At 27.6% G+C, this 15528-nt stretch overlaps 1 protein-coding gene across 4 annotated transcripts; it reads right to left on the bottom strand.

Moving 5' to 3' along the window:
• Window positions 1-362: 362 nt before the first annotated feature.
• On the bottom strand, window positions 363-15223 carry LOC107442498 (uncharacterized). Of its 4 annotated transcripts, none has more exons than XM_071177464.2 (6): window positions 15124-15223; window positions 14869-15010; window positions 12303-12354; window positions 9407-9594; window positions 3623-3772; window positions 363-663 (listed from the first exon to the last, which is right to left on the bottom strand). In XM_071177464.2, exons 2-6 carry the CDS (start codon window positions 15001-15003, stop codon window positions 439-441), a joined length of 750 nt encoding a protein of 249 aa, XP_071033565.1. In that variant the 5' UTR covers window positions 15004-15010; window positions 15124-15223; the 3' UTR covers window positions 363-438. The 4 variants fall into 4 exon arrangements, with proteins under 4 accessions (XP_071033565.1, XP_042903644.1, XP_042903645.1 ...); XM_043047710.3 differs by having other exon boundaries at window positions 15134-15202; XM_043047711.3 differs by having other exon boundaries at window positions 15100-15185.
• Window positions 15224-15528: the final 305 nt, after the last annotated feature.

The raw sequence follows: 15528 nt of genomic DNA, 5'->3' as shown, positions 1-15528 counted from the left end.
AATTAGCAAAAAAAAAACTAGTTAATAAGAAATCACAAAAAATAACAATTTAAAAAAAAGAACAGTTAATAACTATAGAAAACAATTAAAATCAGCAAAAAAATAAATAACTTACTAACAAAAAATTAGTCAGAAGAAATAATTAATCCCTAAACAAACATGCTTTTGTAGTAAATATTTTACTTCAAAATTATTATCACAAACTATTTAACACAGTGTATTATAGGTAAGTAAACAACTTTTAAACTGATTTTTTTCATTGCGTGCCGTCAAATTTCGAAATTGTTAAAAGTGTGCCGTCACAAAAAAAAGATTGCGAACCACTGACATAAATATATTTACATAATAAAATGCCAAGAAACAATTGTTCAACTGATTATTTTATTAAAAAAATTCAAGACAAAATAATCTCATGATATAACTTTTTGCATCTTTTTTTTACCATAAAATATTAGCGCCATCATAATTAAAAAAGCCACCACAGCTTTCTTCTGTTGCTGTCAAAATGACATTCAACATGCCTTCAACACTAGTGCGTGTATTGATTGGAGCATTCTTTCCTCCCATGTCTGTCGCCACCCAGCCAGGATGCAAAACAAATGCTACAATTCCATGAGTTTTAAGATCAACTGCCAAAGATTTGGTAATCATGTTTAGAGCTGTCTAAAAATAAATACTAATTTTAATGCAAAATAAAGTTTTGAAAATTTGACAGCACATAATAAAAAAGTAATGATAAAATGTTTTATCACACATTAGCTTTTTAAATTATTTTTTTTTTTAAATTAAAGTTTAAAAACACAGGTCGAAAGCTTAATGCAAGACAACCAATGTTACCTGTCTTATGTCATAAAAACTGGGACTAGATTCTTACGTACTTAATTCAATATTTTAAGGAGGGAACTAATTAGCAATTTAACTCATTTGCTAAGTTAATTTGATTAAATAAAATAAAAATATTAATCAAATATAATAGGATTAAGTCATGGACTTAGCCCCCCCCCCCCCGATAGGATGGTAAAGTTTTCAAAATCAATAACAATCGATGATGGTTAGTAACAACCAGAATTGTTGTTGATTGCAAAAAGTTCAAGAGCAGCTGGGCAATCCTAGTAAAAAAAATTTACTTTTAATTCAAACAAATAATAATAAGATATCTACTAATGTTACCAGTACACTCTTTAAAAATAAACTAAACAGTTTCCCATTGTAAAGCTAGAAATCATGTTTAATAATCTTTACATTTTATTGTCTTAGGAATACTCAGTAAGTACAGCAGTAAATAATTAGATAAGTGCAGAATTCACAATCCTTATAAAAAAGATTGTTGAACTGTATTGAGAATCAAACTTTGGAAGATTGGTAAAAGGTATCAGATGTAAAACAAAGATTGAAAAGCTTATGACATTTTTTAACATTTAAAAAGAAAATTTTAGTTTTTGGCTGCTTGCTCACAACAAAATTTGGTGTAAATATTTCACAGAATTAATGATTCATTATAACAGCAAAATCATTGTAAGGAAGAAAAAAAAGATGCACTAAGAAAAGAAATGGTATTTAGAGAGTAAGATAAGGCAATTATTAAAAACATAAAAAAAAGTTATCTTAATTTTTTTAATGATTATGCTAAATTATTATTAAAATAATACACTTATGACCCAAAATTTAGTAAGTTTTCCATGTAGAGTAAAATTGTACATAAGGTCCTCAAACCATGAAATATTAAAACTAAATTAAAACATGCTAATTTTTAACTACAATACATTATATACAAAATATTTATCTTTTTGACATTAACAAACAAACTAAAATTGAACCTCTGACATTGTATATTAGTGTTATGACTAAATTATAAAACGATAACTTACTTTCATACTATAAAATTGAATATAAATAATAATAATAAAATAGTTATCTTTAAAAAATTTTATTTTGAGTTAAGACTATTTTGACTTTGCTTATTTATTTCTGACATTTTGCAGATACTTTATATATTTTTATTTATGAGTACAAGATAGCCTTCTCTTTATTTTATTTCTATGTAGGCGTGATTACCATTGAACATATAAGTTAAGCAGTCAAATATTAATAAAATCTCTTACTTCCTATCAAAATTTATCATATTACACTCTTCAAATTAGAGCTTTCATAAAAGTATCTGGTATAAAAATATTTCACTTAATTTCTGTGTAACAAAAATAAAATGAAATAAACATTATGATACATATATTTAAAACATATGTATAATAATGCTAATTCTACACATCTATAATATATTTTATTCTATTCCTCTACAGTATTTTAAATAATTTTTACATATAAAATTTCTTAATCATAACTTCTTATTTTGAGCATAACTAGGATATATTTATTCATAGTTAAAGAAAATATTAAACTAGCTTCATTTTAGTGAGCTTTAATTTTTTTATGCATTAATAATGATACTTTGTGATGATTATGCAAATGGTTTGTTACCGAAGTGATCACAAAAGCATTCTTGATTTTGGAGCTACTTATAAGCTCATTTACAATTTGTGGCTGTTAATTCTTTTGAAAGCATGTTCTGGTATATCTAAGGAAACAAGATATATTAGAGTTTTTATAAATTTAAGTCTTAAGTCATGATTTCCATTATGAACATCTTTTGAAAGAGAGTTTACAAAATAGGCAACCAAAAGTATTAACTATTTAATTTTATATAATGAAGGTTCACAGCCATGATTGGCACTGAATGAAACATACAGGACAAAATGTTATCAGAATGATAATTATTTAAAGAATATTGTTATAAATCGAGAAAATGCATTTTGTAATTGCAATGTTATTGCTGGAGATTAATACTATTCGCATGTCGAGGAATTTTTAAATTTCACATAACTATGAAACAACGAAATGCAGTCATTTAATGGTATAAATTAAATTCTTCCTACAATCAAAATAGTCAGAACTTGATATAAGGTCACCCTAAGGGACATCACAAAAGTGACCTTATAAGCGGTGTGACCTTTTAGCAGATTCTTTAGCAGTTCGTAACTAAGCACGTAAATAGTACACATTAGGATTTTTTAAAAATGGTAATACCAACGAAAACGATCGGTCGTAAATTAAATGTTTAAGTCAATAAATTTTAACAGAACTAGTAAAGAAAGTTAGAGTTAAAAAAAAATAAAAAATTTAATTTAAAATAAAGCTGTTTACAAATTTCCTCAAAGTGTACCTCACCTTATTTAAAATAAATCATTTATGCAGGTCTGTCTCGTTTTTGGTTTAATTTTTCGAACAATGTTTTCTAGATTTTGTATTTTCTCAAAATGTTTCTTAGCTCCCTCATGGTTTGCAAAAAAATTTCGTATGACATTTATTGCATTGAAGGCTTCCGCTTGGGTGACAGCTACAGTCTCCGGACCACTATCATTGTCCTTGACCATATATCCGATAATCTGTAACATAGAATTCCTATTCAATGAGCCGGGACTTTGGAAAAGTGACCTTATATGCGGGGTGACCTTATATTGAAGTCTGACTGTATTTACATTCCCCCTTTTCAATTTGCTGTAATTTTGAATAGCTTGAATTACAGGGGTTTCAATTCGGACAAAAACATAACATTGTAATGATTTACCTTGCTAGTTCTGTAAGGATAGTGACTACCACTTGTATTATCATCAATAGAACCCATTTTAGAAGTTATGTTCACGATACCAGAACGTATAGCTGACATACTTGGAATAGAAGATTTTGAAACAGCTGTTTTTAGTAAAGGCAAGAGCTCCTAAAAATGATAAAAGAGGGGATATTTAAATGAAATATTAAAACCACAAAAATATTCATAATATGAAGGAGAGAAGATGAAGAGCTTTTTTTTTTTTAGTGAATGGAAATTATGATTAGTAAATTAAATGCAGCTATTTTTAAATATAAAATGGCAGATAGAAAAATGAACCTATATTACAATTTTAAACAACTAAAAAATTATCAACAGAAAAATTATTTAAGTGAAATATTATTGTTTTTTTAAATGATTCCATGTATAATAATAGTGTTACTTTAATCTTTAGGAAATGAAATAAAATTTTAAACAATAACTTAAGAATTTTTATCAATCAAAATAAACAGTTCAATCAAATTTTAACAGAAATAAACAATAATTTAGTTTTTATATTGAAATTTTCCGTTTTATATACTACTATGAAAAAATTCAATCTCATTACTTTATTTGAAACATTTGACAACCTTTAAATTTATAGTAAAATATGAAAATAAATTAAAAGTAGATGCTCTGAATTGGTGGTACAAGGAAAGTTCAAAAGTTAGGTTTATGAAGAAGATGTAAAGTATTAAATCAGGGTTCCCACTCTATGATGAGATTGAAATTCAAGGACTTTCCAGGACTTTTCAAGGACCTCAACAAAATTTTCAAGGACCTTAATCTAAGACCAATTTTAAAAATTATTCTCTTCTATTTTACTAGAAGCAACAATGCCTGTTGTGGCAATAATTAATTTCAAATATAATACCTAAATGCTTTGCCTATATAGAGAGAAGAGAGTATATGTATTATGGACTAAAATTTATATTTTTTTAAAAACAACCCCACTGGTTTTACATATTAATTCAAAAAATCATTTTCAGCACAATCTATAACTAATGGTAATGAGATGTTAATGGTGAAATCCTTTAATCCTGTGTATTTCCATGTGAAGGCTGCATGAAAGACAGAGCTAAATCTTAGGTATTCCATATTCCATGACTATTCCATAACCCCCTCCTCTCCTCTATTAAACATCGTTTCTGAAATTATTCATCCATAATTTACACAACCTTCTCCAAATGTTATGCAGCAACAATTCTCTCTGAAAATAAAAATTAGAAGGAACATATCCCATTTTCACCATGTTTAAAAGCATTATTCATTATGTGTAATCCACAACTGCCAATGAATATGACCTGGTGGGAATATTTCTCTTTTAATTCACACTGAAGCTTCTAATAGAATTTCCAATTGACATAGGGTCCATCCATGGACAATTGAAGTATTTTAGAGAGCTTTTAACCATCATCCATGCATTTGTAAAAAGAGGACAAAATATTTTCTGCAGTTCCATGATCCATAAATTGGGAGGTAAGATACTTAGTGCAAACTTTATTATCAATTCCTTACCATAATGTCCATCTGCTTAGATTGTAGAGACTGATTTAACGTCTCATCAAAGAGTACAGTGTAGCAATCAACATTCTTCAGCTCATTTATAAGAATCCCTTTGAAGTATAGTGCCGATCCAAAGGAGCCCAAATAGGCTCACCTTGTGGCACTACAAAAAAATTGTCTCGCTATACAGCTATCAGCAAACATTTTGGAGAACAATTTACTAATCCCTTCACAGGAGTTACATGAATAATTACTAGTGATGCACTTCAGATTCCAGAGAATTTCAGCATCAAGCACATTCCTTTTGACTAGATAAGAAGACAATGTTACCTCGGGCACTAAAGTTTCTGTTTCACATGGGGCAAACGATGTTGAAGGAGTATTTACACCAGATGAATTAGATGTTGATGTCTTTGGAAAAAGAGAACTCAGGGCATGAGACTGCTTTTTTGTTTTACCTTTCTTTCATGTGTGATTTCAGAGCAGATTCTTCCATTTTTGCGATATCGATCTCCTTCATGCATAATCGGCACTTGGCTCTCAACTTCTTTTCGGGCATCGATAAAATCCATTCTTTATAAGCTTGATTATCCATCCATTGGGGATTAAAATAGCACTTCCCAGTCATAACTAGTCTAAACTACATAACACAAATACGAAGCCATGCCTTTGCGAATACGCTTTACAATAAAGTTTTGAAATGACGCAAATGTAAGGACAAGTGCGGCAAATTTATTGAAAACTACAAGGTACATATTGTTACAAAATTCGAGAGTATTCCAGTTTCGATAAGAAAAAAGAAGATCTAAACATATGCGACTGAAGATGAAGTGGAGTCTCGCCCCGAACGCATTGATTGTCTGCTGTGGTCCGCGCGCTTGGCAGACACCAAGACGCTAGGCCCGGTTAGAAACGGTGGCGTTAAAAACCACGTGAGAGAGCTCGGGAACAAAACAGAAAGAACGAGAAAGATCCGCGGGTGTTTTATAAAAAGGGCCGCTGGCAGTATTGGACAAATTCAAGGACCTATCAAGTTTTTCAAGGACCTAAGACGTTTTTCAAGCACTTTCAAGGACCTAAATTTAGCAAAAAAAAATTCAAGGACTTTCAAGGACTCTCAAGGACCGTGGGAACCCTGTAAATTTCTAAAATTAAAATAAATAACATAAAAAATTTCTTCATTCTGATTTTAAGTAAAGTAATCCTCTCTCAGTAAAGGGGACAGGGCACATGAATAAAAAATTATTGCAAAACCTATTTTTGTAAAATATTTTCCCATAATTGCATTCATTTAAATTCTTTATTATTTGTTAAATCCCTTTTCTTGTAAAAAATAACAAAAAATCTTGCATACAAAATTTTGTACTTCGAATTTTTTTCTTATATAATAATTATTTATTATACATTTAAAGGATTTTTGCTTAGTCGCAGGGTTTGTGATTTTTAAAAAATACACTGTAAGAACTTTGATTTATGACTAAAAAAACTTAATAAATGTTTAATCAAAATTAAATTAATATTAAAACTTTATTATAAGAATATTTTAGAAGCTCTAACTACCTAAAACAATCTTTCATTATAATACATAGCTTTGAATGCATAGTAACCATTTTAAAACAAATGCATGATTGAAATTTAAAGACTAGATGAAATAGAGAATTTAAAGAATACTTTAACTTTTAAAGCTAAGTTTAAATTACCAAACCATAATTTTAATTTAAAATTCTGATTTCTTTTTTTTTCTTTTGATTTTAAAAATGACAAAATAAATGTAATAGATCGTGTTTTGTAGTCATTCATCAAAAAATAAATAAATATTCAATCTATATATTTTTATATTAAAATATTTATTTTTAATCCTATATCAAAATAGATAAGTTAAGCTAAAAAAAAAATTTTTTTTTTTTAAATCTATGTACTCATTGAAATTTCTTTTCACAAAATTTCTTTATAGAGAATTTGATAATGTCAAAGATGCTGTAAACATATTATGAGAAAAAAAAATTAAAATGTTTACTTTAATCTGTACTTTCAATCCCAAGAATAAAAAGATTTTTAAAAAATGTAATTTCAAATGTGTTAGAACTTAACATATGCCATGAAAGAAAGTAATTTCGCTAGCTAAAATTAAGTAATGCAGCAATTTATTCAAAATAAATTTTAAAACTTCGAAAAGAAATAATAAAAGTATCAATAATTTAAAACACTGTTTTTTTTAAAACTTTTTAAATAAATATATATGTATACATAAAATCAGTTGATTTAAATCAACAAACCCTGCTTAGGTGTTAGAAAATTTCCAAAGCTTTCAAACAATACGTGGATAAAAGGAGATTAAGAAAAACTGTCCCAGTGATAGAAACTATATTGTGTAGCAGTAAACACTACAAATTATTATGTTGCTATTACTTCAGATTTTTTTAAATAAATAAATAAGTGTGGAATATTTTAAATTTTCTAAATCATAACCAGATAATTTCCAAGAATTGCATGAACATTGAATTAAATTTCAGTTGCAAAAGTTTTTCATGCATCTATTTTGTAACCATCACTTTTTATCTATAAATGTAGGGTGCAAAAATTAAAAAAAAAAAAACGGATCACTCTAAAAAACTTTTGATTTAATGATTGGATCTTCACGATCTAGGAGTCAATTTTAAGGGTTCGAGGGGGTAACCTCAAATATGCTAATTAATTAATGCAGAACATATTTTAAGTTACAAAATCAGACACAAAAACATACTTTCTCTGAATAAACATACCTTTTTTTGACCCCCAAAATATAGAGGGTCCTACTAGTTTGGTCAAGACAGCAGTCCAAAGTTTGAACCCCTTAATGTCAATTCTACTTTTTGCGTATTTCACCATATCTCAAGAAATGATTAAGGGAACTGAAAATTTTATGCACACAATTATAAAACTCGTTTATTGAAAGATAATTTCATGCAAAATATAACTTTCAGTGAATAGTTATTATTTTAGTATTTTATTTAATAACAATCGAAAAATTTTTGAATTGTAAGGCATACAATTTTTTTACATCATTTCAAAGAATGTAATTTTAAATGGCAAAATACAAAATTTGAGCAAAATCCTTCAAATAGTTATTGAGAAATTGAATTTAAAATATACTATTTTTTCAAAATTCGATTTCTAAGAACCTATTAAACTGATTTTACTGAAATTTTGTATTTTGCCATTTAAAATTGCATTCTTTAAAATGTTGTAAAAAATTGTATACCTTAACAATTCAAAATTTTTTCAACTGTTATTAAATAACATAATAAAATATAAGAAATATTTACTAAAAGTTATATTTTGCAAGGAATTATCTTTGAACCAATTAGTTTTATAATTTTGTGCAAAATTTTCTGAATTCACTTAAAAAGTTTTTGATATATCATAAAATATGCATAAAGTAACATTAACGTTAAGGGGTCCAAAATTTGGTCAAAAAAGTCTTATAGCTATGTTTGGTTTAAAAATTATTTTTATTATTATAGTTTAAAATGATGAAAACTGATCCAGATGACGCTGAAAAAATTTCACTGTAAATCACATGGAAACAAAAATATTTTTTCTAAATGCACACAAAAAAAGATCTAAAATCTAAATGCACACAAATGCATAATACTAAATTAACTTTAAAAAAAATGTTTATCATAGTAATGTTACATCAACATTTGTAAAAGAGAATCCAAAGCTTACTCTTAGAACTCCTCCATTTTCACCCCTTAGATAATTAAGTTCAGTCAAAGAAGCTTCTTAATAAAATTCATTAAAAAAATCTGATATTATCACCCTTTCTAATTAATTTGATGGCGAATCATATTAAATTTATTATTTTTTTTTTGCGTTTAATGATTTTACTCTTAATAACCCTTATGATTTAACATTTTGTGTTTTATTAATGTACCTCATAATTCTCTTAAGATACAATGAAAGTTTTTTCAACATGAAGAAACATACAAATATTTCGGATTGACAAACCAAGCCTTTCATAAAAGTATTATTAAAAACAGAAGAATATAAAAGTACATAACTTTTGAATATTTAGAGTATTGTTAAATGTTCAAAAATTTGGTGGCAAACTCATATTGCTTGTAGTATTCTAAAAATTACACATTTTTTAAATTATAGATTAGAATACAAAACATATTTAAAATTAGTCACAGAACTGTAGGCACATACAAAATAAATAAATAAACAAAATAATAATAATTTATAAGTTTGTGTAGTTGTATAGCATTTGCATACCTTTGCTAAAAGGAGAGGGCTCACAGCATTTACTTCAAAAGATTCCATCATTGCTTCTTTTGTAACAGAACTTAAATTTTGTTGAACCAAGAGACCAGCATTATTGATGAGTAAATTCAATCCATCTTTACTAATTTCTTGTTCCAATTGCTGTCTTATTTGAGGGAATTTATCATGATCTTTTATATCTAAATTGAAACAAAATATAATTTAAGCAAAAATTCTTAATTTTGTATTATTAAACGTAAATTTAAAGCCACCAATAACTTAAAACATTGCTGTCGAATTTCACAATAAAGCCAATAAGCTAACATAAGAATCTAGAAAACAAATCAAATGATTTAATTCAAAAAATGTTTTCCTATATTAATTTAAAATTTGTCTAGAAAAAGTAATTCATAGGAACACAGAGATACCAAAAGGTTATAGATACAAAAAATGTAAAATGTTTTTAGAAGAAAAAATAAAAATGTAACTATAATTTTTTAAAGAAATTTAATATCTTAATGTAAGAAATTTAATATCTTAAATTTCAAATTTAAGTGTGTCCTTCAAAAAAAAAGTTTATGTAAGTAGAATAATAAAGAGAAACCAAAAACATAATGTACATTATTGGAACAAAATGAATCTTCTTCAATGCTAATTTTCAAATTTCTAAAAAATTTTACAAAAACTTGCCTAGCTATTGCCATACTTCTTAAGAAATTGAATCTCCAGTAATTAGCTACCACAATAGCGTGACTTCTTTTTCCCTTACTGTACCGAACAAAGCTTTTCGTAAAAAAAAAAAAAAATCTATATTTAAATTCTTCCTTTATCACTTTTTAGAAAAAATTCCATTTACATTATTATTATTTGCTTAAATTATATTAATCTTTATATTTTATGGAAGTATTAGAAAAACAATTTTTGAAAGCCAAGTGAATAAGCATATTAATTTCGTAAGAATATAATTCTACACAGCAGAACTAAAATAATTAGAATGTTTTAGATTTATGAAAAGTAATCACAATGTGATTAATTTAATTGAAATATTTTTAAAAATAAAGAGCTGAGAACTGATTTATTATGCGCCTGTACAAGTTTTTTCAAAGAAATTTTCTTAGATGTCAATATCAGTAATAATGACTGCTAAGGTAGTGTTTGGATTGCATGAGATAATATATTCGTCGTTGAACAGCCGACCCAATTTTTGGGTTTACAACTACTAATGTTCAACTTTGTAGCCTTGTTATTTTGAACCAATCCAGAAGACAAGGAAGCTCCTGGATCAGTACCGCCAGAGGTATTGATTTGTTATGGGAACTTGGAGGACTTTGAGACTCGACAGATTTAATGTGCACCAGTCACCATTTACCACACGGGGTGTCTTCGGCCGGCGGGGATCGAACCCACGAACTCTTAGACAAGATAATAGAAATAAATGTGATATAATGATGGGGTGATTGGGAAGACTTAATATCTTGACAGCCTTTTTTTTCATGAAGTTTAAGTGTGAATTTTGGGAATTTCATAACTCTGATTTTTTTTTTTTTTTTTTGAAGTTAAGGAATTGTCTGGTTGTTTATGATTAACATTGGATTTTCATATTAAGTTTGAAGCAACACGCAAAATCTTCATCCATGTTTGCCATAAGTTTAAGTGCGATTGTACGGTATGAATTTTTAAAGAATTTACTATACTGACGATTTTTTTTTTAAGTAAAAGAATTTCCAGGATGTTTCTAACAGGCCATATACATTAACTGGATAAATTAAGAATAATCAAATTAATTTTGAAGTGTTGCACAGAATCTTAGTACAACGGGGGCGAGGCTAACAATTTTAGTTAAAGGTGTTATGTTTTTAATACACCCGGGTATGTTCACGCCATTGCTTTATGAAACAAGCATGTTGTGCGTGAAAAGATTTAATATGCCTGTGGAATCAATTTTAAAAATAAATGCATTTACTATTGCTGTTCATCTGTCAAAATGACGTATTTTGACGTAAAAAAATAAGGTACATGCCTTATAAGTGAGTAATTTTAATGTGTTAGATTTAACGTGCTTATTATTGTACCTTTTTTATGATATACATATTTAGCATTGTTGAATAATAGTGTTATATATACATGCTGTTTTATTTTTATAAAACTTGCAGCAGAGCGGTAAAAGAACTGTTGCTTGGAGGTTAACACTTGACATAGATCTGCAGTTTCTTTTTTTAATTTTTTTTAATGAAATTTGGTTCAGAATGGTAATAAAGCAGATGCCTGAGGAATGACATTTGATTAGACCTGCAGTTTTTTGATTTATGAAATGCATCTTTTGTGTTAAAAAATAACTAACACAAAAAAACTTAAAATTTAATAAGATATCAATTATTGATTCTGCTTCAGGCATATGATGAAAGTGGGGTCAATAAAAAACGATAAAATAGTAGGGGCAAGAAAAAGGAAATCGTCAAACATCAGGTGCAGGAGCATAAATAAATCAGTTCTAACAGTAGTTTTAACAGATTTTAAAATTAAATTTATTCATGAATAATTTATGAAGTTTACTAATGATTAAAAAGTTTTCAAAATAAGATTTATTTTAAAATAAATTAGGAGCTTTAAAAAACACTTAAACATGGATATTTGAGGCTAAGTCATATTTCATAAAATTAGATCCTAAGAACAAAGTTATATAATGAGTTGTAGAAAGAACTGATGAATAATTTGTTTGCTGTGACTCAACACAGTAATAACTTGAATTAATAACAGTGTTATTTTCACATTAAAATATAAAGATAATTAAGATATAGGGCATGTTATTTTGATAATTAAGAGGCAAATTTAAGGAAATATATGAGTAAATTATTTTATAACTTTATTGCATTTAATATTTCTGTAAAGGAAAAAATCTAAATTTTACCCATCTGAATGATCTTGACACTCGAGTTTGATTCTGAAATTTTTTTCAATTCCTAAAAATAAATAGAATATTAATAAACCACTGAATTTATATAATATAGCTATTGCTTGAATAAAAATTTAATTCAATCAAAACAATATGAATTCACATCACATCTTGCATGACTTGAAAATGGGCAACAATTTTTGAGCGCTTGAAACATGTCAACCTTTGGTACCATTATGATATTTTTTTGAAGCCAATGTAGATTTTAATAAAGTAGATCTTTTCTGCTTCAGATTCTTGGGATTATTTATTATTAACTATTACTTTTAGAAAATACATACTTTTGTTAGTCTTGTGAGAAATTGAACAATATAAAATTGTTGAAGATAAAGACTTTCATTTTCTAAAAGTATGAAATACACAAAAAAAAAGTGATAAGGTGTCCTCTCTTCTCATTTCTATTAAAATAAATTGGGCTAACTCAGTCATTTAATTCATGCTACTTTGCAGATCACGGTGGCACAGAACTGAGTGGTAAAGTGGGGTCTTATTTAAAACAAAAATTCTAATATGTTTTCAAAGTTAAATAATAATAATTATCTAGTGTTAAGTTAGTAAAAAATCATTAATGAATTATGCCGATGAATTATTAATCAATTTTAAAATAAGTTAAGGACTTGACAATTTATATGTGCATTAAATCTATACAGTAATATGTATGCTATGAACATAAGTGTATGTATGAATACTCATACTATATGTATAACACAGTAAGCTGCAATGGCTTAGAGGTTAAAGGCACTGTAAAGAACTGGAGTTCGATCGGTGATAGTTTAAAGTTCACACAGCTTTAGAGTGATAATTATCAACTTTTCTGGGAAATAAAGACAGAATACATTAACTTAGTTAAATTTCATTAAACAGAATACATCATCAAAAATCTTTTAGAGTTTTTTGTTGTAAAAAATATTTTCCAAACTTTGTTGCTTTTTATTTTTCAGCACTACAAACTTACAAACATATTCCCAATCCATATTGTGAACAATACAAAAAATGTTCACACCACAATCAAGATCTTAGCAAAAAAGTGGTTAAGTAAATGATACTAATTGTAACATAAAACCGCTGACTTATTTATCTAAAAAATGATGACCACAATGAATTATAAATTACATAATTTATTATTGGTGGCAATGACTTTTTCTGCTCATGCAAAAATTGAACATTGAAATACAAAATTTTTTTTTCTCATCTCTTATTTGTTGTTGTCGTGTCTATGCATACAGTGCTAGTGCAAAGATGAGAGTTCTCCAAAAGTCTTGATAACAAGATTTGCAAGTTCTGGAGCCCGATGGTCATGGAAAATTTTGATGGGGGGTGCTCCAAGTTGAAAGAGGGAGCAGATAATGACCTGGAGTTAGTTGCAAATATGGACAGTACTTGCAGATGGGATAGGATTTTATATTGGTACATGAGATCTTCATCTTATTTCTTTGTATTAAATAAAATATTTGAAGAAAGCAAGTTTGTAAAAATATGAATTTTTTGAACTTATAATAAAAATACCAGTAATTAGTTTTTATAAAATTCATTAATTTTTATTCTTTTATTAACCACTTTCTTCCATTATTGCAATTTATGTCGGCCTCTTCAATAATCAAGGTGCTGGAGCCTCAATTACCACTCCCTCAATCCGATGCTGTTACTAAAATGGAAAAGTCTTAGCAAAATGATCCAATTTACCTCTGCACCAAAAATCACTAATTATATTGGATTTTTTAAGAACTGTCTAAAAGTATTTTACTCACATGTAAACTCTAAAACTTAATTGTGTTTAAAATTAAATCACAAACTGATTCACAGAATTTAGAGGTGCCTAATGAAGAAATCAATAATTACTTTAGTGTGTTTTAAGTCCAAAGAAGAAAAAACTGTTCTATTTAGAATAATCTATACAATCTATTATCTGTATATCTAAAACTGTATAATCTATTTAGCTAATAGTTTTTTGTTAAAACATGACAACTTTGTATTTTACAAACAAAATTTATTAATTTTAAATTTAACTTACGATTTATAAAATTTATTGTTATTGAAATTTAAGTTCATGGTTTAAGCCAAACATCGTAGAATTGCCCTTAGACATAAGAGTCTTTAGTTGCATTTTCAGATATGCCACAACAGTTTTAGAAAAAAAGCCTAATATAAAATTTCAGAGATATGTTTTCAAATTGCATTTATTTAGAATAGAATTATTCAAAAAGAATCTACAAAATAAAATATAAATCAGTCAGTACTAGTACTGGTCGAGCTGCTTATGAAGCAAGTTTGGAACCGTACGTAAATAATATATTATAATACAATGGATAAAATATCCAAATATCAACAATATCTTAAAAAACTAAACGCGTTGACAACACTAATGCAGACAGCACAATTTTTTTTTAAAAATAGTTCCTATCTTTTAGCTTAGATATTCTTTTTAGATAATGAGGAGGAACTACACAGAAATTCTTTCAAATATTATATAAAAAGCATCAATGACCACATATTTAATAAATAACAACTTATTAAAATTTACTTCAGCTTTAGTTGGATCTCGGCAACTGGCAAATATAACACTTGGTGGTTCAGGAAGTTTAACAAGTTGTTTAACGAATTCTAATCCAATACCTCGGTTCGCTCCAGTAACGAAAACAGATTTCAGTTGCATCATTTTTATCCTAAAATAAGAAAATAACAGCTAAAGAAAATCTTTTCAAAGCAATAAAACTGTTAATGAACAAAGGTTTAAAGCGTGGAATCGTCTGACAATGTTGAAGTTCATAAATTATACACTTTATAACTTCTTTCTGATTATCGGCAACTTTTTGTTTCTAATCTCCTCATACTGCTTGTAGCTGCTTATTTCTGCTCAAAATAGGAATCGAACTTTTTTCGTTTACAGTGTGAATGCTCACTTAGGGAGGATTGTCGCTGCATAAAAGAAATCACACATGAGAATTCAGAGATGCAAACGAATACCCGATTAGGAGTTTTTCGGTGGTAAAGGTAGTTCGCCAGTCAGATTCAAGATCGCATCTCTTAATTCCAATATGCCAACTTTTTGTATGCTGTTTTATTGGTCCTTAAATCAGTAAAAATCTTACAAGATGCGATTCTCACTTTATGTGATTAGCACACCTCTGATCACCTAATGATCCACCATCAGAATGAAAGTATTCTCACTATAGGCAATTTT

The sequence above is a fragment of the Parasteatoda tepidariorum genome, chromosome 2 (assembly GCF_982258835.1).
Source record: "Parasteatoda tepidariorum strain Cologne lab strain chromosome 2, Ptep-v5.0, whole genome shotgun sequence".
Lineage (NCBI taxonomy): Eukaryota > Metazoa > Arthropoda > Arachnida > Araneae > Theridiidae > Parasteatoda > Parasteatoda tepidariorum.
This window is presented reverse-complemented; position numbering and strand designations above follow the sequence as displayed.